We start from the raw sequence: 23,318 nt of genomic DNA, 5'->3' as shown, positions 1-23,318 counted from the left end.
ATGTGCGGCCTAGCGTTTTATTATATTATAGAACTAGAACTAGAAATAGAATAGAATAGAATAGAATAGAATAGATGCTTGTTCCAGGTTGTTAAAAACAGATGCATCCTGGAACAAAGGTAGTGAATAAAGGAAAGTTCTATTCTCATTGGCTTACTGGTGTCTTCTTCCATGTTGAATTTTGTTAGTCGGTTGCCTTGTTGTTTTTGGACCTGGATATTGGCAACTTATGGGGTCCTTTTACTAAGGAGTGCTAGCCGTATTAGCGCACACTAAACGCTAACGTGTCCATAGACTATAATGGACGCGTTAGCGTTTAGCTTGCGCTAAATGGCTTGCGCGTCTTAGTAAAAGTACCCCTTTATTTAATATTTATACTCCATATATACCTCAAAAGTTCAATGTGGCTTACAGAATAGTCAACAAGCAAGCAAAGATTACATAAAATTTAGAAAATAATTAACCTCCAGTAAAAATTTGTTGAACAAAACTGTTTTTTAACATTCTCCAAAAATCTAGAAATTAGGTTGAATTGTAATATCCAAAGGCAATGTGTTCCACCAATTATAGCTTGAAACATAAAACTCCATGGAAAAAGATTTATATCTCACTTTTATTTACAAGATGGTAAATGCAATCTTAAAATACTATGGCAAAAACATTGTGTACGGGTAAATTAATAAAATGTGGCAGCCATTCAGTGAGCGGTGCAGGACCAGTCAGGCACGCCGCTCTGCCACTGCCGGAAGACATCAGGACAGGAGGCAGCTGCCGGGATTAAAAAAGGGGAGCTGTATTCACTATGGAACTTGTTCCTTCAGTGGGTGCCTGAAAACGGGACATTTTGATGTAGCTTGGGTACAACGGGACAAGCTACCTAAAAACAGGAGGGTCCCTTTCAAAATGGGATGTATGGTTACGTTAATCATGCCTCAACTGGCAACCTCAAGGCTGGCTTAAGTTCTGGCAGACTAGACGGCAGCTTCTAGGCGGTGTCAAAGAATCTGCTTTGCCAAAATCCTGTGTTCAAAATGGCACCTGCAACTCCTAGCACAGTACTAGGGGTCACAGGCTTTCTTTTGAACTCTGAGTCTGGACTTTGATGGAGCAGGAATGACTGAAGTTCGTTTCTGCTCTCACTAGAAACACAGGAATCCCCATAAGAGCTGGAGATGGGGCTAGGGATTGATGTTGGAGTGGGGTCCTTTCTGGAGGACTTGTGGGTTGGGAGATCAAAATGGGGGCGGTATCAAAATGGAGTATGGTTGCTTGGGTGAGGGGCTCTTGGCCTTTACTCCTGCCCTTCCAGCAGTCAGTTATTTGTCCTTGTGACAGGTGTAAATCCTGACAAGGATATTTTTTTCATATTCATGCGTATTCCCCGTTGCTATGTTTGGCCTGCCCTAAGCACCCCTCTCCATGTCCTAACCACTCCCCCTTGCTATTTAGATGTGGTGAGCCACAAATAAGATTCACACTCTCTTTGTCTGAGTCTCTAGGATTAGAGAATGACATGGGGACAAATTTCCCCCCATCCCATCCCCGCGAGTTTGGTCGCTGTCCCTATCCCATTCCTGTATGCTCTGCCATAATCATACAAGCCTTGAACACTTACGATTTTAAAGTGTTTGAGGCTTGTGCAGATGAAGACAGAGCTTAGAAATTGGTGGAATGAGGCATTATGACATCACAATCTGAGCTCTAGAATGTTGCTACTTATGAATTTAAAGTGTCTGAGGCTTGTGCAGATGAGGACGGAGCTTAGGCATTGGTGGAATGAGGCATTATGACATCACAATCTGAGCTCTAGAATGTTGCTACTTATGAATTTAAAGTGTCTGAGGCTTGTGCAGATGAGGACGGAGCTTAGGCATTGGTGGAATGAGGCATTATGACATCACAATCTGAGCTCTAGAATGTTGCTACTTATGAATTTAAAGTGTCTGAGGCTTGTGCAGATGAGGACGGAGCTTGCAGGAATGGGGCAGGGACAGGAAAAGAACTCACAGGGGTGGAACGGGAAAATGAGTTCCCGCGGGGACAGGAAAAATTTGTCCCTGTGTCATTTTCTATCTAGGATTAAATTATGGTAAGAATTGTTCACAAAAGCATCTGTTGGTTATTCTATATAAAAATCTATCCAGAAAATCACTAACTCAGTGAAAGGGTGGGATACTGAACAGCAACATATCCTCTCTCTCAAGCATTCCATATAAGGTTAAAAAGACATTTTAAGTCCACTCAACTTGTCCCGACATGTTGAACCATGCTAAATCTCCTCTGTTCAGGCCAAGCTTATCAATTAGGCAAAGTAGACATCTGTCTATGAGGCACTGACCTCTGACAGTTCGAAGTGACCCCATGTGTGTTCATCAAAGGAGAGTTTTAATTTTGGTGTCAGACTTCCCTTTTCCCTGTTACACATTCACCAAAAGGGGAGCAGGGATTGTGAACCTGGCTGTGTCTTCATTCAGATTTCATGACTGAGTGAGGCATATTAGTTCAGAATTTGAGCATTGTATGCCGAGATACAATCTCGAGTTTGCCTTAAGCAGTTTTTTGGGGTTTTTTTTGTTTTTTGTTTTTGCGAAACACTGGCCATCGTTGGCACAGGGATTTAAATAACTTCTGAACTTTGAAAATAATGCTGACTCAAAGATTGAAGTCACATAGTAACATAGTAACATAGTAGATGACGGCAGATAAAGACCCGAATGGTCCATCCAGTCTGCCCAACCTGATTCAATTTAAATTTTTTTTTTTTTAAATTTTTCTTCTTAGCTCTTTCTGGGCAAGAATCCAAAGCTTTACCCGGTACTGTGCTTGGGTTCCAACTGCCAAAATCTCTGTTAAGACTTACTCCAGCCCATCTAAACCCTCCCAGCCATTGAAGCCCTCCCCTGCCCATCCTCCACCAAACGGCCATACACAGACACAGACCGTGCAAGTCTGCCCAGTAACTGGCCTTAGTTCAATATTTAATATTATTTTCTGATTCTAAATCTTCTGTGTTCATCCCACGCTTCTTTGAACTCAGTCACAGTTTTACTCTCCACCACCTCTCTCGGGAGCACATTCCAGGCATCCACTACCCTCTCCGTAAAGTAGAATTTCCTAACATTGTCACATAAATACCAAGCTAAGTTAAAATTTAGGGCTCCTTTTACAAAGCTATGTTATGGCCTTAACGCTCAAAATATAGCGCGCGCTTGCTGCTACCGTCTCCTTTTCAGCAGGCGGTAGATTTTCGGCTAGCGCGTGCTAATCTGGTGCGTGCGCTAAAACGTTTAGTGCACCTTCGTAAAAGGAGCCCTTAGTGAATCACACACAATTTGAAATAAGTTATATGTGAAATGAATTGTTATATTTTAATTTTGCATGTTAAATACAAGAGTTTTTTATGCCGATAAGGAGGCATTGACAAGGTTTATGAGGACATTTAAGTCCTGAGCTGTGCCCTGAGGCTTTTTCCCTTGTTAAATTAAATTATTAATTTATATTTATACAAATTGGTTTACGATTTGAACTTATCAACTTTACAGATTTATGCCTTTTTTGTACAAGTGAAATTTATTTTAATAGTGATATATTTTTGAGTTTCACATTTCCATTTTTGAAGTGATATTTGGGCTTGAGGAATTCGACACATGCTTTGCTCACTGATTATTGATTGACATGATTTGTCCCTGTGCCATTCTCTACACTGCACCACTCTAGAAATCAAAATGTAGTAAAAGTGAGCCAAGTAAAGGACAATCAAGTCTGACTTCGGTCCCGGGGAAGATGGCGGAAGCGCTGATAAAAGACAGCATTGATGAGCATCTAGGAAGGAAAAAACTGATGAAAACAAGCCAACATGGCTTCTGCAAGGGAAGATCGTGCCTAACGAACTTACTGCACTTCTTCGAATGAATTAACAAACAAATGGACGAAGGGGCCCCCATAGACATCGTATACTTGGATTTTCAAAAAGCCTTCGACAAGGTACCCCATCAACGCCTACTACGGAAACTGAAGAACCATGGGGTGAAAGGTGACGTACATAGATGGATCAAAAATTGGCTGTCAATATATTTATTAATGACCTAGACACAGGGACGAAGTGCGAAGTTATAAAATTTGCAGATGACACAAAACTTTTTAATGGGGTTAGGATTAAGGAGGATTGTGAAGATTTACAAAGGGACCTAAACAAACTGGGAGAGTGTGAAAATAAATGGCAGATGATGTTTAATGCAGAGAAATGTAAAGTCTTACATGTAGGAAACAGAAACCAGATGTACAGCTATACAATGGGAGGGCTGGTAATGGGTGAAAGTAGCCAAGAGAAGGACTTAGGGGTACTGGTGGACAAAACAATGAAGCCATCGGCACAGTGGCCTCTAAGAAGGCGAACAGAATGCTAAGTATTATCAAGAAAGGTATTACAACCAGAACGAAGGACGTTATCCTGCCGTTGTATCGGGCGATGGTGCGTCCGCATCTGGAGTACTGCGTCCAGTATTGGTCGCCGTACCTTAAGAAGGATTTGGCGATGCTCGAGAGGGTTCAGAAAAGAGCAACGCGCTTGGAAAACCTTTCATACGCTGAAAGATTGGAGAAACTAGGGCTCTTTTCCCTAGAAAAACATAGACTTAGAGGGGACATGATAGAGACTTACAAGATCATGAGGGGCATGGAGAGGGTGGAGAGGGACAGATTCTTCAAACTTTCGAAAACTACAAGAACGAGAAGGCATTCGGAAAAATTGAGAGGGGACAGATTCAGAACCAATGCTAGGAAATTCTTCTTCACCCAAAGGGCGCTTCCAGAGGATGTGATAGGACAGAGTACGCTATTAGGTTTCAAGAAGGGATTAGATGATTTCCTGAAGGAAAAGGGAATAGAAGGGTATAGCTAGAGGATTATCATACAGGTCCTGGACCTGATGGGCCGCCGCGTGAGTGGACTGCTGGGCGCGATAGACCTCTGGTCTGACCCAGCAGAGGCACTGCTTATGTCTTATTTCTTATGTCTTATGTCACACAGTGGTCCAGGCCCAAACACTGGATGCACCACTGATGAGGATGGCTCTTATTGGTGGAATGAGGCATTATGATGTCACAATATCTGCTCTGGTTATCAGATGATGTATTTTTGAGCAGGTTTTGCAAAAGTACCAGTCTTCTTTCAGCCCTTTTGAAAGAAATGATGACCACCAGAGCTAGGCTTGTCAACAGTCTTCCACTGCTTGGCAAAATCTGTCATATGTAAAAAAATGCATAGGATTGGATTTGGATTTTAGATTTAATATGTTGCCCTTTCCAAATCTGAGTTCAAGGTGAGCTACATCTGTAGAAACAGTAGGTACATGCCTGCCCAAGAGGATTTACAATGAAAAGGTCTCATTGACTAACCTGTGTAGGGCTGTCCACACCATTAGGCATGACTAGGCAGTTGTCTAGGGCAATAGCTTGGGGAGTGGGAGCAGTTCCAGTCAATGCAGGATTACCAGATTTCATCTGTATAACAAATGAGAACACGTGACCCTGCCCAGCTCCGCCCCCAGCCCCACCCCACATGAACTTCATCTCATCTTCCCCGATTAGGGGCAGCGTCTGGAGGGCCTCCGAGCATGCAGAGATGTGATATGACATTGTCACATCTGCGCATGCTTGGAGGCCCTTCAGATGCAGTCCCGCGCTCAGGGTGTTCCAAAACCTAGACAAACTGCCGGGTTTTGGAAATCCCCCTCCCCCCCGGACACCTGGACAGTCCTCTAAAAAGAGGATATATCCGGCTTTTGCCAGCAACCCTATGTCAAAGCAAGACAATAAATTGTAACAACCATACAGACGCAAAGAATTCTCAGTGTATACTTGAACCTGCAGGAAGGGTGATGAATTTTCAAATGGGGTTGCAGGTTAGTAAATAAAGCTCCAAGTTTGTACCTGAAGTATGGGATGGTTAAGTGAGTTTTATCAAAGGCCACATTTAAATCCTGGCTTCCCCTGGTTCTCAGCTAAGGGCCGAGAGTCAGCTGGGTGATCAGTGTTTTGCTGACTGCCACCGGTGTTAAACCCAGAAATTCAACGCCAGGATTCTGGAGTTGGCTAATGCAGGATAGGACTGACTTTTATGTGGTGCTATTTACATATAAGGTAACCTGACTGGTTAAATGGCGAATATTGACTTTTAACAAGCCGTGCCGACTCCACCCTGGAATGCTTCCAAACAGTGGTGTATTGAGGGTAGGAGGTGCCTGAGGTGGTAACACCCCCCTCACTCTCTTCCCCACCACCTGCTCCTACACTGCCCCCCCCCCCCGCCCTGCTGCATGTGTGCACCCCTTCCCCCATATCTCTTTGACTTCCCAGGCTCGAGCAGCATCTCCAGCTTGCTGCCCATGCTGGCCTTGGCTCTCCCTCTCATGTCACTTCCTGGTTCTGCGACCAGGAAATGATATCAGAGGGAGAGCTGAGGCCTGCGTGAGCAGTAGCTGGAGCTGCTGTGTTCGTGCCAAAGAGCTAGAGGTATGGGGAAGGGGGGGGGAGGAAGAGAAGGCATGCGCATGGCAGGGGAAGGATGGGAAGGAGCAGGGAGCGGAGAATAGGAAGGTGGTGACATCTCTACCAATCTGGCACCCAGGGAAATCCACCCCCCACAACCCCTTTCTATGCCACTGCCCCAAATAGCTGTTTTTTTAGTTCGGTGTTAAACGTTCATTATAAATGGCATTAACCAGTTAAGTGCTACTGGAAATTAGCGGTTATCCCGAAACAGGCGATTTAACTAGCCAGGAGTTCTTATCGGCTGGCTAAATTGCTTTGAATATCGACTCCTAAGTTAGCATAGATCTTATTTGATTGACTTTATTTTCATATATGCAAAATGGGGAAAACCCCCAAACAAACCTTGGTAAATCAGTCCAACACACAGAGTGAGAGACAGAAAAAGACAACAGAGAGACGGAAAGAAAGGAAATGACATAATGGCTGTACTAGAAAAACTTCATAGATTGTGCCTCTTCATTACTAAAGAATGCACTCTTAAGGGGTTTTATTTATGGAGAGCCCAGTTTAACAGTTTGGTAAAGTCCTAGGGGGAAATCTGCTGGATCAAGCTTGAAACCTCCACAGCAATACCCCAGGGGGGCCTTGTGCTTGATTCAGCAAGTACAAAAAAAATCAAAAGAAACAAATTCTGACTGCTTGACCCCGTGACTTGCCTCATCTCCTCCCCATCAGCTGTCTGTAGTCATAGGAAGATTCCACTGAGCTGTATCAGATGTTCTCCATTGTTAGCACATCAATGCCAGCCAGAGAAATGCAGCTGGGCGGGTGGGGGAAGGGGGAAAAGAAAAAGAAATCACACTGAACTAATCATACTGGCCTGGTTGGTGGCTAATTAAAAAAAAAAAAAAGGCTGAAAATAACGGGAAGTCATTTTTCAGTGGCGTTAAACATACACTTCCCCCTCCGTATTCGCGGCTTGCGTATCTACGGATTCGATTATTCGCAGTTTTAAAACAAAAAATGCTTTTTCATTTTTCGGGCTATTTTAAGCCCTGTGAGCCCCCTCCCCCCCCCCCTTAAGCCTTACCTGGTGGTCTAGCGGGTTTTCGGGGCAGAAGCGATCTTCCCACGCTTCTGCCCCATGCAGATCGCTCACAGGAAATGGCTGAATTGAGCTCCCGTCGTAGTTTTGAGAGATGACGGGAGCTCAAGGCAGCTATTTCCTGCGAGTGATCTGCACGGAGCAGGAGCGTGGGAAGATCGCTTCTGCCCCAAAAACCCGCCAGACCACCAGGGAAGGCTTAAGGGGGGGGTGCTCACAGGGCTTAAAATAGCTGGGGGAAGCAGGGATTAGGAGCAGAACCGGCCCGAATATTATTCGCGTTTTTTTAATATTCGCGGCCTGGCTCTGCCCCTAACCACCGCGAATACGGAGGGGGAAGTGTATATGTAAATATCACCTATATGGTACTAGAGCTGATAAAGCTACGTGGCAAGATAATTAGAAGATTCTAAACATTATTTCTTGAATGGGAAGGAATGAAAGGGATTTTAGCTTTAGCTCAAGTCCTTTTCAGTTGTAGCTTGAGATGAGTTTTAGTCAAGTACTCTAGGCATGCTTCTCCCTCCCAGAGAGCTTACAAACTCAGTTTGTATCTATATTACTAAATAAATGTAAATACACACATCAACAAGGCTAATAACCGTTTATTTGTTTCATGTATGGCAGTAGGCCAACCTACTCCAAGAGCCAACAACAGTACTGAAACCGTCCTTCTCAACATCATTGACGATTGTTGGAAACTCGTGGATAAAAGTAATGAGATCCTTCTGCTGCTGCTGGATCTCAGCACAGCCTTCAGCACCGTTGACCATCTACACATCACATGACTCTCAGAAATTGGCACCCAAGGCACAGCATTACACTGGTTCACTTCCTTCCTGAATAATAGACCACAAAGTGTACTACTCAACACAGCCTTATCTAAACCAAAACCAATGAAATATAATGTTCCACAAGGGGCTCTACTATCTCCTCTATTATTTAATCTCTACATCAAACCCGTCCTAGACATAGCCCATAGACACCAAATCCAGATTCACTCCTTCAATGATGACATCCAACTGGGTGAAATCTGTGACGCCCAAATCAGAAAACTCATGAACTGCCTTTCGAAAATCAAAAACTGGATATCCATCAACAAATTGCACCTGAATGCCTCAAAAACGGAACTCATTTGGATCCGCAAAGAGCACTGCACCTGCCTCCGCCCCTCCCTACTATGGGAATCAACTACCATAACTGCAAAATACTAAGCACGCAACCTAGGAATACTCCTGGACTTCAACCCATCATTCTCAAACCATATCTCTCAGGTGGTCTCTACCTCATTCTACCACCTGCGACAACTCCAGAAAATAAGGAACTACCTCTCGGAATCTGACTTCACCCAATATCTCTATGCCTTCCTCCTCTCCCGCACGGACTACTGCAACGCACTCTTCAGAGGTCTCACAGCAAAGAATATACACTATCTTCGTGTTCAAAACACTGCAATCAGACTTCTAAAGAACATTCACATCCATGATTCTGCATCCCGGGCCCTTTCTTCAGTCCACTGGCTACCCATAGCCAAACACTGTGTTTTTAAGAGCCTGATGCTAGTGTACAAATCCCTGCACAACATGATGTCAGACTATATGTCAACCAAACTTATTCCATATCTACTGACCACTCTGCTCCAAGGAAGAAACGACACCCCCAGGCCGTGCCTTTCAAATACAGAACACCAGATGACGATCCTATTCCCAAACTACTGGAACCAACTATCCTCAGATCCGATCCCTTGAACATTAGAAAAGCAATAAAAACATACCTCTTCACCTAATCCCTTACCTACTATTATATGTTTATTAAAAAAAGAAAAAAAAAAGAAAGGTAAACTGAAACCTGACTCTCTGTTTAGGGCATGCTAGGATATTCACATTGTATCATAAACATGACATATTGTAACCGTTCAGACTATATATTATGTATGAATGCATGTTTAACCTTTAAACCTTATGCTTGACCTGTAAACCGTCTTGACTATATATTTGTTTAATCTGTAACCCGTTCTGAGCTCGTTGGGGGAGAATGGGCTAGAAATTGAAATAAGCACGTGTAAAATGGTAGTTCAGAACTTACACGTGCAAGTGGAAACACACGTGCAAAAGGATAGTTCAAAGAACCTATACATGCAAATGCTGACACTTACATGGGTACTTCTGCCATTTTTTTCAAACCTACACATGTAAATTCTCCACATTAAGTACAGAGGGTTCAATCTCTCTGCACAGGCAATTTTAACGGGGAAAAGAAACAATGGGGGAGTAAGGAAAAGACCTTAAGCCCTCCAAAAAAAGAGGAGAAGTTATCAGTGTGGGCTATTAAGATGGGTTACTTCTCCACTAACTTGTACTATTTTAGCACAGGTCCCGTTTTATGCAGAGACCTAGTTAGTAACTGCAATTTAGTGCCAATTAACACAAATTAGCTTCAATTATAGCCAATTATTGATTAATGCCAATTAATGTCTAATGTCACAATTAAGTTACAAAAAATCACTCTCTTTTAGGTCATTCAAACTCCTTAAAATACTAGGAATATTTTATTTTATTGCGTCGCACATACCTATACAAGCTCTTAGTGACATTACAGAGGAAGGGGTTAGAAGAGGGTAGAGAGGACAATGGAGGGCAGGAAGATACAGGAGGAGAAGAGGATACAAGTGATTAGGTGTCAAATAGATGAGTTTTCAGTTTCTTCTGGAATTTGGTGTGGATAGGTTCCGTCCTGGTCATTTTAGTAAGGTCATTCCAAGTTTTATGCCTAGAAAGGTTAGCATGGAGTGGAAAACATGTTTGTATTGCAGATTTTTTGTGGAAGGGAGATTTAGAAGTATTCTGTTGAGGGTTCTGCGGGAAGTAGACCATACCTTGGAGAAGAGCTGGATGAGAGGAGCCGCAGAGTTTCCATAAAGTACATAGTGAATGATGCAGGTTATTCGTGACAGGATGGGTAGCCAGTGCAGTTGCCTGATGTGGCTATAATCAAGTCATATTTTCTCAGGTTGAAGATTAGTCTGACAGTGGTGTTTTGGATGAGTTGCATTTTGTGAATCAGCATGGTGTTGATTCCCATGTAGATGGAGTTGCAGTAGTTAAGTTGTGGAAGTATCATCAGTTGTACAACTAAGGCAAAGTGGTGTTGGTGAAAGTATGGTCTGATTAGTCTTAGTTGTCTCAAGGTATAGAGGGATTTCTTTCGGAGACTGGAGAGTTGTGGTTCCATGGTAAGTGTGGAGTCCAGGACGCAACCTAAGATTTTGGAGGATTCTTCTACAGGGAGGGTCTACATATCTTCATATGTAGTCAAAAATATTCTCAGAGACATAGAGGCAAAACCAAGGGGCAAACCCCAAGAATGTCGCCTCACCACCCAATCATTGCATATGATTGAACAAACATCAAAAAGGTTCTTTCTTTGCTGCTTGTGCAGTCTAAATGGTAATGTACTTAGTTTACTTGTAGCAAAATAACTTATCTTTATTGAGGGTTCCGACGTGGCCCGTTTCGTTCCTGCGTCAGGGGAATATGTTCTATCATAATAGAGCTAGGCATGTTATGTTAATCAGATTTTCTATTCCGCCTTTACCTATTCAGTTCAAGGTCGGATTACAATACAAGAGTTTGGGTCAGTTACCCAGGAAGTTACAATGGACAGATTGACATGGACATTCAATAGGGTTGCTAGTACAGGAGATCGGATTCAATAATTAAGTCATAGTACATGCACAGCCTTTCTCCCATCTGCCATCACTTATTATAAGAGGGACTGCATGGTTCGTAAGCAGACACATAACAGAAATTTCTAAAACTTGCAATCAAAATATTTAACATGGTCCCCCTACTTGGAGCACACAAAGGGACCTGTCCCCTTACTGCACCCCTTTGATGCAAAGCCAACAGTGTCTGTGGTATCTCTTCACGCCATCAATCCTGATGGTGAGGGAAAACATGAGGGGGGAGGGGCGGGTGGCAGCGATTATTCAGAATCTCAAGAATGAAGCAAGAGGCTAAACTATGGTAAGTTTTGTACTTACTGTGTGTTTAACACAAAATTGAACATGCAGCAAGTACAAAACCTGTGTGCTAAATGCATTGGGCATGGAATGCATTTGCCCTACATTTACCACACAGAGTATAGTCAATGCCAGATACTGTGAATGCTCCTGCACCTTTAGGCAATACAGTACATATAATGAGGTGTGGGACCATCTTATATAAATAAGCACATTTTTCTGCCATCATTGAACATTTAAGAATACATCTAGGGCACAATTTGAACTTCAGGGGCTAAACCTGTTGTAACAATGAGTAAGTGCTAAAAAGGTGCCCAAACTAACCACTAGTACTACTTATGTCTATATATAGCGCTGCTAGATATATGCAGCGCTGTACATGTCAATGGTCGGTATATTAAAATTAATTAAACCTGAAACTTGACTGGAGAGGGGAAAATATAATCCCTCTCCATAAAAGTAACAGTAAGGAAGAAGGAGGGAACTACAGATAGGTAAGTCTGACTTCTGTGAAAAATAAATTAATAGAAACACTTAAAACAGAGAATAGTGAAGTTTCTGGAATCCAGTGGATTACAGGATCCAAGGCAACATGGATCCACTAGAGGCAGGTCTTGTCAAACAAATCTGATCAATTTCTTTGACTGGGTGATCATAGAATTGGATAGAGAGCACTAGATGTGGTATATTTAGATTTTAGCAAAGCCTTTGATAGTGCTCCACACAGGCATCTAATAAATAAACTGAGTGCCCTCTATATGGGCCCCAAAGTGATGGACTGGGTCAAGAATTGGTTAAGTGGAAGGCGACAGAGGGTAGTGGTCAATAGATATCACTCTGAGGAAAGGAATGCTACCAGCGGTGTGCCTTAAGGTTCAGTTCTTGGGCCTGTTTTTTGTTGTTTTTTTTTACATTTTTGTAAATGATATTGCTGAAGGGCTGCCAAGTAAGATTTGCCTCTTTGCGGATGATACCAAAATTTGTAATAGAGTAAATGTCCTGGATGGTGTGAATAAAGACCTAGTGAAGCTTGAAGAATGGTCTGAAATTTAGCAGCTAAAATTTAGCGCCAAGAAATGCAAGGTCATGCATTTGGGCTGCAAAAACCCGAAGGAAAGGTACAATTTAAGGGTTGAAGAACTTATGTGCACGATAGAAGAGCGGGATTTGGGTGTGATTGTATGTGATGATCTTAAGGTGGCCAAACAGGTTGAAAAGACGATGGCCAGTGTGAAAAAGGAGGTATTGATGCCCCTGTATAAGAACCTAAATAAACCTACCCTAGTGGAGTATATAGTCCAATAATATGTTAGAAAAAATTCCACGGGTTTTTGCTGGCCGATGACTGGAGCAAGGAGCGTGACAACTACGCTGATCAATTTGATCAATTCAGCCAATGACTATGCGTAGGCTCCATATCTGAGGCCTTTTCCCGTTGTAATTTAAATTAAAAGTTAAAAAATGAGTGCACTTCTCTGAATAAGTAATAGTGGAATTTTTTCTAACATATTTTTGGCCCCTGTATAAGACTCTGGTGAGACCTCATTTAGAGCATTATGTGCAGTCCTGGAGACTGCACCTTCAAAAAGACATAAAAAGGACGGCGTCGGTCCAGAGGAAGGCTACTAAAATGTTGTGTGGTCTTCATCATAAGGTGTATGTGGATAGACTTAAATTTCTCAATATGTATACTTTAGAGGAAATGCGGGAGATGGAAAATATGATAGAGACATTTAAATACCTAGGTGGCATAAATGCGCATTTGAAAGGAAGCTCCAGAATGAGAGGGCATAGGATGAAGTTAAGAGGTGACAGGCCCAGGAGTAATCTAAGAAAATACTTTTTTACAGAAAGGGCGGTAGTGTCCGAATTCAAGAAAGTGTGGGACAGGCATGTTGGATCTCTTATGGAGAGGAGTTAGTGGATGGGCAGACTGGATGGGCCGTTAACTGCCATCACGTTTCTATGTTTTTCTGTTTCATGCAAAAGGAACAAAATGAAAAATATGTATAAATGACACAGGAAACCAAATGAAATGTATTTATTTGGGCCTGCTCACCTCTAATCTATCTGTCTATCTTTGCTTCATACTAATGGAAAAGGCAGACACGCAGGCTGAACCAAATATGATACTCACAAACTTGCTATTATACAGTATATGGATGGATGCAACATCCCTTCCAAGCCGCATGAAAGCCCGAATGACTGCGCTCTAATTGTTAAGGGTAGCACTGCAATCTGGTGGTTTCAATCACAAAGGGCAGGCAGGTCCTTCGGGTATCCCGTAGAATAATAAAAACGCAGGCACACTCCCGCACAGCTTTACAGCAACACTACGGTTTTGATTGTCTTTTCCTTTGTGGTACAAAAGATTTGTCAGCCTTTTGGATGCATGTATTTCAATTTGTATTGTAATGTACACTGTAAAAATGTGCATGTCATCTGAAGCCTTGGAAAAGGTGATTGATAAAATACATCAGAATCTAATATGTTAAAGATGGGTGTATACATGTAATATTACATTCACATTTGATACTTGTTATTATTGTATACAGTATAATCTCGTTATAACGGACTCGCTTATTATCGAACCTTGCCTATAGCGGATGAGGTCTGCTGGTCCTGACCGAGCGCCATTATAAACATACAGAAAATCATCGGATATAGCGGACTCGCATATAACGGACTTTCGGATATACCAGACAACTATTTTGGTCCCCAGAGCTGCTTTTAGCTGTAGTTTTATTCGGCTATAACGGACATGCAGGCTCCGCCTACAAGGCATGTGGCATGCCGGTGATATAGTATCAAAATGCAGCCCATAAGAAAATGACAGAGTATTTTTCTTTCCAGTACAGTGTTCTGGTTTGCAATTATTTCGTACCATACCAATGTTTTGCTGAGTTTTGTTATTGATGTTGCTGATATGCTTGTGCAGTGACTGTTGTTCATCAAGTTGCCCTAAATAAAGTTTTATAAAAATGCAACTCTGGATATAACAGATTCTGGATATAACGGACCATTTTTCCAGGTCCCTTGAAGTCCGTTATAACAAGATTATACTGTACTTGTTATTATTATATACTTGTTATTATGTATGTTTCCGTTTAACATAGAAACATAGAAGATGACGGCAGATAAGGGCCATAGCCCATCAGGTCTACCCACTCTACTGACCCACCCCCAAGTCTACTATCCTAGGGATCCCACTCCTGGTGACAGGTTCCCTTGGCTTAACCCTCTAAGGCAGGGGTGTCCAATGTCGGTCCTCGAGGGCCGCAATCCAGTCGGGTTTTCAGGATTTCCCCAATAAATATGCATGAGATCTCTATATATGCTAATAGATCTCATGCATATTCATTGGGGAAATCCTAAAAACCCGACTGGATTGCGGCCCTCGAGGACCAACATTGGACAACCCTGCTCTAAGGGATCCCACATGGGCATCCCATTTGCTCTTAAATTCTTGCATGCTGTTTGCTTCGATCACCTGCACCGGGAGCTCGTTCCAAGGATCAACCACTCTCTTGGTGAAGAAATATTTCCTGGTGTCGCCATGAAATTTCCCGCCCCTGAGTTTGAGCAGATGCCCTCTTGTGGCTGAGGGTCAGTGTTTCTCAGCTCGGTCCTGGAGTACCCCCTTGCCAGTCAGGTTTTCAGGATATCCACAATGAATATGTATGAAAAAAAATTCGCACAGAATGGAAGCAGTTTATGCAAATCAATTTTATGCTTATTCATTGTGGATATCCTGAAAACCTGATTGGCAAGGGGGTACTCCAGAACCGAGTGAAGAAACACGGTTCTAGTTAGCTGCATTATGAGACAGGCAACTAAGAGCTCTTTTTACTAAGCCCCGTTAGGACTTTAACGCGTGGAATAGCGCACGCTACATTGCTGCGCGCGCTAGACCTTAATGCGAGCATTGAGCTGGCGTTAATTCTAGAAGCGTAGCGCGCAGTAATTTCCTGCATGCGCTAAAAACACTAGCGCACCTTCGTAAAAGGAGCCCTAAGTGCTATCACCTTCTCCTCTCTGCCTTATCACTGGACCCAGAACATTTCCTTTTCAATATCTATGTGATTTAATAAGGAATGGAGCCCATTGACTGCATTTGTTGCATCGTAATAAATGTCATGTATCTCTCCTTTTGTTAAATTTCCTAGAACATCCGGGGGTGGGGGGAGGGAAATGTATTTTGATTATTAAAATTACTTAATTATAATATTGTAATCACATATTATGTCTTCTTGTATTAATAATTGGGAGGAGAGGGGGGAGGAAATGATTGTTTTATGTATTAATTGTGTATTTAATAGTGCGTTTTATATAGTGTGTATGTTCAATTAATTGTATTGCACTGTCAAAGTTTGAAAATCAATAAAGATTAAAAAAAAAAAAAATCTATGTGATTGTATAGCACTGTGTACACTCACAACACTTTTTAAAGGAAAAATGAATAATGGATGTAAACCTTAGAAAAAATGTATTTCAATGTAGATTTCTCAGGAGAAATGTTTAGAAAAGAAATGCATTTTCTTAAGGAGCAAACCTTAAATTTTGATACTGCAGCTTTCCATAATTCTTGTGGTTTGCCAGTAACAGAGGTTTAACCTCCCCCACTCCAAAACAAGTGTCCCAAAACTTATGGATTCTGTTAGGTTTTACCTGCTTTAAAATCAAATTTTCTTACAAGATTAAATCAGGATGGAGCTAAATGGGGCAGTGCCTGTTTTCACTTGTGCTTACCCTGTTCTAGGTCCTGCTGATCGTACCAGGACTCCTCTTCCTCACTTTGAAACTCTTCCATTCTTCCAGCCCTCAGCATCAGCACCGGCCTCCCAGAGAACCGATGAAAATATTATAGGACAAGAGCAGGACGGTCCAGAGAAGCTTGAAAGGAGGAGAGGACAGGAAGCGAAGCGAGGATCGGCTTGCATCGATGTTGGCTAGATGCCATCAACCAGTTTGGGCAGGTTGGACGCTGACCACCCCCAGGGATAGGTCAAGTTTGGCAATGGCCAAACTGGGGCCGGGCAGATTTAAGAGGCGCCAGTGTTTAAGGCAGGACAATGCTGATGTGTCCCTCCAGGCTGCGCTGGTACCAGGCTCGACTTGCATCAGTGACTCTCTCTGTGTCCATCTGTCCTTCCTAGTGTGGCAGGGATTCCAAGATCCAATCCGCGCTCTTCTTTCCCCCCTTTCAATCCATCTTTCTTTCGGATTCCATTGCCTTTCTTTTTAGTGCTATCTTGGAAGGGATTAAGCAGAGAGCTCCTCCAGGACTGCAGTCTGCTTTGTGTCACATGCACTAGAGGAGGAGAGACAGGCCTTCTCAGCTAGCGAGACCTCTGGCATCACACGACTGCAGAAAAATGCCGAGGGCGGTCGTGGGCAACAGACAGCCTCCCCCCCCCTTTCTCCTGCAGCCGTGCTTAGCTGTCAGAGGAAACCGGGATGCATCATCTGTGCTACACGAAACGATCGATCCCACCCCTTCCTCTGGCCCACGAGAAAGGGAGAGAGGGCTGTCCCTGTTGCACTCACGTTAGCTTCAATTGCCGTAAATGGGAGGAGGTGTTTGCAGCCAGCTTTTTCCCTGCTCACTCTTTGGAGAGGTTGGTTGGTAAGGCACCCCCCTCACGGCAAACGATCTGTAAAATTTCGGCTTCTTTGCAATATCCCTCACCCCCCCTTCAACTGAGCCCAAAGGTATTATTGATTCACTGCAGCACTCAGAAGCATGATTTCTGGGAGATGTCAATGGGGCACAGCCCTACTCCAGAGAGGGAGGAGGTACCAGGGTTGCCAACTGGCTACACAGGGTGCATCCAATCTTGGCTTACCTCACTGCAAGTAAGGGCTTGCCTTGATTATTTTTTTAGGCGATATAACTGGGAAATCGTAACTACAAGTCCCTACTTGCTAAGGTGTAAGCCAAGGGTTATAGTAACGTGGCACATCTGGAGCTCGGTGGCTAGCCGATCCTGGCCAGAAGGGTGACTGTGGATGTAAAGCAGCCAAAAGGAATGTAGGATCTATGTCTGATTTAACATTAAACAGGATCCAATCCATGTGGGGGGGGGGGGGGGGGGTAGGGACATATTCCTGAGTCAGCTCACATACTACCTTATATGAGCAGTTATTCACTTACCCCCAAATTCTGTACATAGTGCCTTAATTTGTGCATGCAATTCTGTGCGCAAAGCTGATTTTATGTGCACCGATTAATTAACCAACCTAAATGGCACCAGTTGGAAATTAACACCTCATAACTGATACTAATTGGTATTAATTAGGAGTTATGCGTTCACCATGGCACATTCTATAAAGTACTGCGTGCCAGTTCTAGTGTGCCCATCTGAAAAGAGGGAAGGAGCATGGATAGATCATGCGTGTTCCTGAAATTTATGCGCACTGTTATAGAATACACCCAATGCGCGCATAAGTTAGGTTCAGGTATTTAGGCCGTTTTCCTTGGTCTACATGGGTGCGCCTAAAAGTTATGACAGATGCTGGCACTTAGTGTAGTTCTACAAGCTGTGTGCTATTCTAGTTGGCACTAATTTTTCAAGTGCTATATATAGAATATGGCCCCTAATGTGGCTGGCATATACCATATACTATCAATGTAAAATCATTAAAAAAAAAAAAAAACCCCAAGATGCATCCCCTAATCCAGGGGCCGGCAACATTTTTAAAGCAAAGAACCAATTTATCCTAAAAAATTGACCCAAGATTTACAGAGCCGCAACGGGTAGAGAACGGAGTTTGAGATATTCCAGGTCTCTCACTCTCTCTCCCCTCTTCAAAGTCTAGCTTCTGTCCCCTCTTTCTTCCTTCCAACCACTCACAGTTCTCTGCACCTCTCTTCCCTCCCTCCCCTCCCTGTCCCCCTCCCCAACCCATAGCTAAGGTTCTCTCCCCTCTCCAGGTTCCGACTCTTTAAACTCCCTCCCAGCTCCATAATCACCCCCACCCCCAGGCCTACCGAGGTACCTGGTGGTCCAGTGGGGTCTTCATGGCAGGAGCGCAGCCCTCTTGCTCCTGCTTCCATGTGGCTGCCTTTTAAAATGGCTGCCATGATCTTTCACGGCTGATCGTGGCATTTCCTGTAGTACTGCAAGCTGTTGCGGCAGCCATTTTAAAAAGCAGTCGTGAGGAGGCAGAAGCAAGAGGGCTGCACTACTACCATGAAGACCCCCCCCCCCACTCCCCACTGGACCACAAAGTACTTTGGTAGGCCCAGGGGGAGGGGAATCATGGGGTTGGGAGGTTAAAAGGTTGAGGCCTGGATAGCCACATCCACAAGGCAGAAGAGCCACATGTGGTTTACGAGCCGCAGATTGCCAACCCTGCCCTAATCTAATGAGAGCATGGAAAAATACCCTAATGATTAGAGCAGAAGGCTGAGAACCAGGGAAGCCAGGGTTCAAATTCCTTTGCCACGCCATGTCATATCGGGCAAGTTACCTTATCCTCTCTTGGCTCAGGTACAAACTTAGGGGCCCGTTTTACTAAACCTCAGTAAGCACATAATGCAGAGTTTACTGTGTCATAACTGGTAGCAAAGAGCCGTGTTAAGGGCTTTGCAGTAATTTAGCAATTACTGTATGGCAAACTGTATTACGTGCTTTTTTGTGTCAGGGTTTGTGGCTTGGGTGGAGAATGGGTGTGAAGGTGTTTGGTGATTAACTCACTGCATGCTAACTAATGTGAAGTTAACAGAAGACCACTTACCATCTCCTACCTCGGTGGCACCAAGTACTTCTACATTCCCAGCAGCAGGTACTGTGCATTAATGCGAATGTTAATGCACGACCTGCGATACAAAATACTGGGCACGGCCCCCAATAGTTACTGTGTGAAAACTGACTCAACGGATCTATATGTGTTATTTATCCTAATTGAAACTGAGGGCTCCTTTTTATCAAGCCGCGCTAGCGGGGTTAGCGCGTCGGACATTTCATCACGCGCTAACCCCCGCGGCAAGCAAAAAAACTAACGCCTGGTCAATGGAGGCATTAGCGACTAGCGCGGCAGGCGGTTTAATGCGCGGTATTCCGCGCGTTAAACCCCTACCGTGCCTTGATAAAAGGACCTCTGAGAGTTTGTTTTTTTCTGACACATTGGTCTTGGTTTCTTGCTTTGGAGGTGAGATGTTTGTTAATACCTTTCAAATATTTAAACAAGGAAGGCTTTCCCAAAGACGGGGAAGCTATATGAGTACAGGACAGGAACTGAAGCTACAAGGAGGCAAACTTAAAAGCAATACAGTGGAACCTTGGTTTACGAGCATAATTCGTTCCAGAAGCATGCTCATAAACCAAAATACTCGTATATCAAAGCGAGTTTCCCCATAGGAAATAATGGAAACTCGCTTGATACGTTCTCACCCCCCCCCCCCCAGGCCAGCGGCACTGTTCCCCCCCGCTAGCAAAGGCCCCCCCCCCCCCGCGCAAACCGGCACCCTCCACCTGAAAAACTTGAAACTTACTCCCCCGTCTGGCACCAGCATGCAGCCCACAGGATGTGCCGGTGCCGCTCGAAGAACTTCCTGCCTCTGCCGGGCCTTAAGCATGCATCTGCCCATGCTTAAGGCCTTCAAATTCACCCTCTCACCGAGAATCTCTCCCGGACGGGGAGTGCCGGTTCACGCAGGGGGCCTTTGCGAGCGGGGGATAGCGATGCTGGTTCTCGGGGGGAGGGGGTGCTCACAAATCGAGTCAACACTCGGTTTGCGAGACAAGTTTTGCGAGAATGTTTTGCTCATCTTGCAAAACACTCGCAAACCGGGTTACTCGCAAACTGAGGTTTGACTGTATTTATTTATTCAATTTTCTATACTGTACTCCCAGGGGAGCTCAGAACGGTTTACATGAATTTATTCAGGTATGCAAGTATTTTTTCCTGTCTGTCCCGGCGGGCTCACAATCTATCTAATATCAGGAAACACATGTTCTTGGAAAGAGTGACGCTGACGCATGCTTGGAATGCCCTCCTAGTGGAGACTGAGTAATGGAATTCATAAAGGTATGAGATAAACACAGAGGATCCCCTATATAGCAAAACATTTCACACTTAAAAAAAAAGACACAGAAGTGGATCGATTTTTATTTACAACCGGATCAATTTTTTTATTGCATCAAGATTTACAAAGACTAGGGGACACTCGAAGTTACAGAATAATACTTTTAAAACCAATAGGAGGAAATATTTTTTCACTCAAGAGAATAGTTAAGCTCTGGAATGTGTTGCCAGAGGATGTGGTAAGAGCGGTTCATGTAAGCTGGTTTTAAAAAAGGTTTGGACAAGTTCCTGGAGGAAAAGTCCATGCTTTTGAGACAGACATGGGGGAAACAGTGGCTTGCCCTGAATCGGTGGCATGGAATGCTGCTACTATTTAGGTTTTTTCCAGGTACTTGTGACTTGGGTTGGCCTCCGTGAAGATCAGATACTGGGTTAGATGGATCATTGGTCTGACCCAGTAACGCTCTCATACTTATGAAATTACTGATCCTAAAATAACGTGGCATGCTCTAAGCTATGAGCACGTAAATTAATGGCATGTTAAAATTGTGGCAATAATGTACAGCTTATTGCTAAATGTCACCCTTTCTGTCAGTCCGTGATTAGTGACTGGCTCATGCACTGACAGGAAGGATGATTTTTAAAAAAAAAACAAACCATACCAGCATTTGCATTGGCCTCCTCCTTCCTTAAACCAAACTCCAATCCATGATAAGTTTAATGACTCTCTCCCTTCCCTCCTCAACTCCCTCTAACCATACTTGAAAATAATTACTCTTGTCGTTTAGTGCCCCTCTCCTTCCAGCCCAACCACTTTGCCCAAAATATCTTGCATTGGCATCCTCCCTTCCCAACTCAATGACCCAAACTCCCTTACCCTACCCAAACCTCTTTCCCTAACTAACCCCCTCTTTTACAAAGGTGTGCTAAGCTTTTTAGTGCACGCTAAATGCTAACACATGCATGTTATCCTAAGGACACGTTAGTGGTTAGCGCACGCATTGATTTAGCGTGAGCTAAATCCGTGCTAAAACACCTTTGTAAAAGAGGGCCTAAATCCTTGGCACCCTCCCACCCTGAACCTTCTCCCAGGCCTGCCTGAGCCCACCTGCCATACCTTAAAATGGGAGGCAGGAGCTATGCCCATTCACTCCTAGTTCTGGTGCTGCCATCTTGAAAAATGCCAGCGCACTGCCCTGTGTGGTACATAGAAACATAGAAACATAGAAAAAGCGGCAGAAAAGGGCTACAGCCCACCAAGTCTGCCCATTCCAAGTATCCCCCCCCTGAATTTACTCCCTTAAAGATCCCACAAGAGTATCCCATTTTTTCTTAAAATCCGTCACGCTGCTGGCCTTTACCACCTGGAGTGGGAGTCTGTTCCAATGATCCACCACTCTTTCGGTGAAGAAGTACTTCCTGGAGTCGCCATGAAACTTCCCTCCCCTGACTTTCAGCGGATGTCCTCTGGTGGTCAAGGGTCCCATGGGCCAGAAGATATCATCTTCTGACTCGATGCGTCCCATGATGTATTTATATGTTTCAATCATATCTCCCCGTTCTCTTCTTTCCTCGAGTGAGTACAGTCGCAACTTCTTTAGTCTTTCGTCATACGGGAGATCCTTGAGCCCCATGACCATCCTGGTGGCCGTTCGCTGAACCGACTCGATCCTCAGCACGTCCTTTCGGTAGTGTGGTCTCCAAAACTGAACACAGTACTCCAAGTGTGGCCTCACCATGGCTCTGTACAACGGCATCATAACTTCAGGTCTCCTGCTGACGAAACCTCTGCGGATACACCCCAATATTTGTCTTGCCTTGGAGGAAGCCTTCTCCACTTGATTGGCAACTTTCATGTCTTCGCTAATGATCACTCCTAGATCGCGTTCCTCCGTGGTCCTAACCAAGGTCGCGCCATTTAGTACATAAGCTCTACGCGGGTTTCTCTTGCCCAAGTGCATTATCTTGCATTTTTTAGCATTGAAGCCTAGCTGCCAAGTATTTGACCATTGTTCCAGCAGCAGTAGGTCGTGTGTCATATTATCAGGTAATAAGCTTTTGCCTACAATGTTGCAAAGTTTGGCATCGTCGGCGAATAGTGATACCCTTCCTCTAAGTCCTTGCGTCATATCTCTTATGAATAAGTTGAATAGAATTGGGCCCAGGACCGATCCCTGCGGCACTCCACTGATCACGTCCGACGCTTCAGATGGGGTACCGTTCACCACCACCTTCTGAAGTCTGCCGCTCAGCCAATCCCCAATCCATGTAGTTAGAATGTCTCCTAATCCTATCGATTTTAGCTTGTTCAGTAATCTTCGATGAGGGACGCTATCAAATGCTTTGCTGAAGTCCAAATATACCACGTCCAGTGACTCTCCGGCGTCCAGTTGTCTAGTAACCCAGTCAAAAAAGCTAATCAGGTTAGATTGGCATGATCTACCCTGGGTGAACCCGTGTTGGTGTGGATCACGTAGTTTTTCTTCGTCTAGGATTGTGTCAATATGCTGTTTGATCAGTGTTTCTATGAGTTTACACACTATAGACGTGAGACTCACTGGTCTGTAGTTTGCTGTCTCTGTCCTGCAGCCCTTTTTGTGGAGTGAGATTACATTGGCGGTTTTCCAGTCCAAGGGGACCCTTCCTGTGCTTAGGGAAAGATTGAAAAGAA

General features: G+C 43.9%; 1 protein-coding gene across 1 annotated transcript in view; it reads right to left on the bottom strand.

Annotated features, from left to right (window-relative positions):
• CDR2L (cerebellar degeneration related protein 2 like) overlaps positions 1-16,445 on the bottom strand; it is a 49,521-nt gene extending 33,076 nt beyond the window's left edge. The window contains exon 1 of the mRNA XM_033961516.1: positions 16,367-16,445. Within this exon, the coding sequence (XP_033817407.1) occupies positions 16,367-16,445 (79 nt within the window). The remainder of the gene's footprint in view (positions 1-16,366) is intronic.
• Positions 16,446-23,318: the final 6,873 nt, after the last annotated feature.

Source organism: Geotrypetes seraphini, chromosome 10 (assembly GCF_902459505.1).
Source record: "Geotrypetes seraphini chromosome 10, aGeoSer1.1, whole genome shotgun sequence".
NCBI lineage: Eukaryota > Metazoa > Chordata > Amphibia > Gymnophiona > Dermophiidae > Geotrypetes > Geotrypetes seraphini.
Note: the sequence above shows the minus strand (reverse complement) of the source record. Positions and strands in the feature narration are given on the sequence as shown.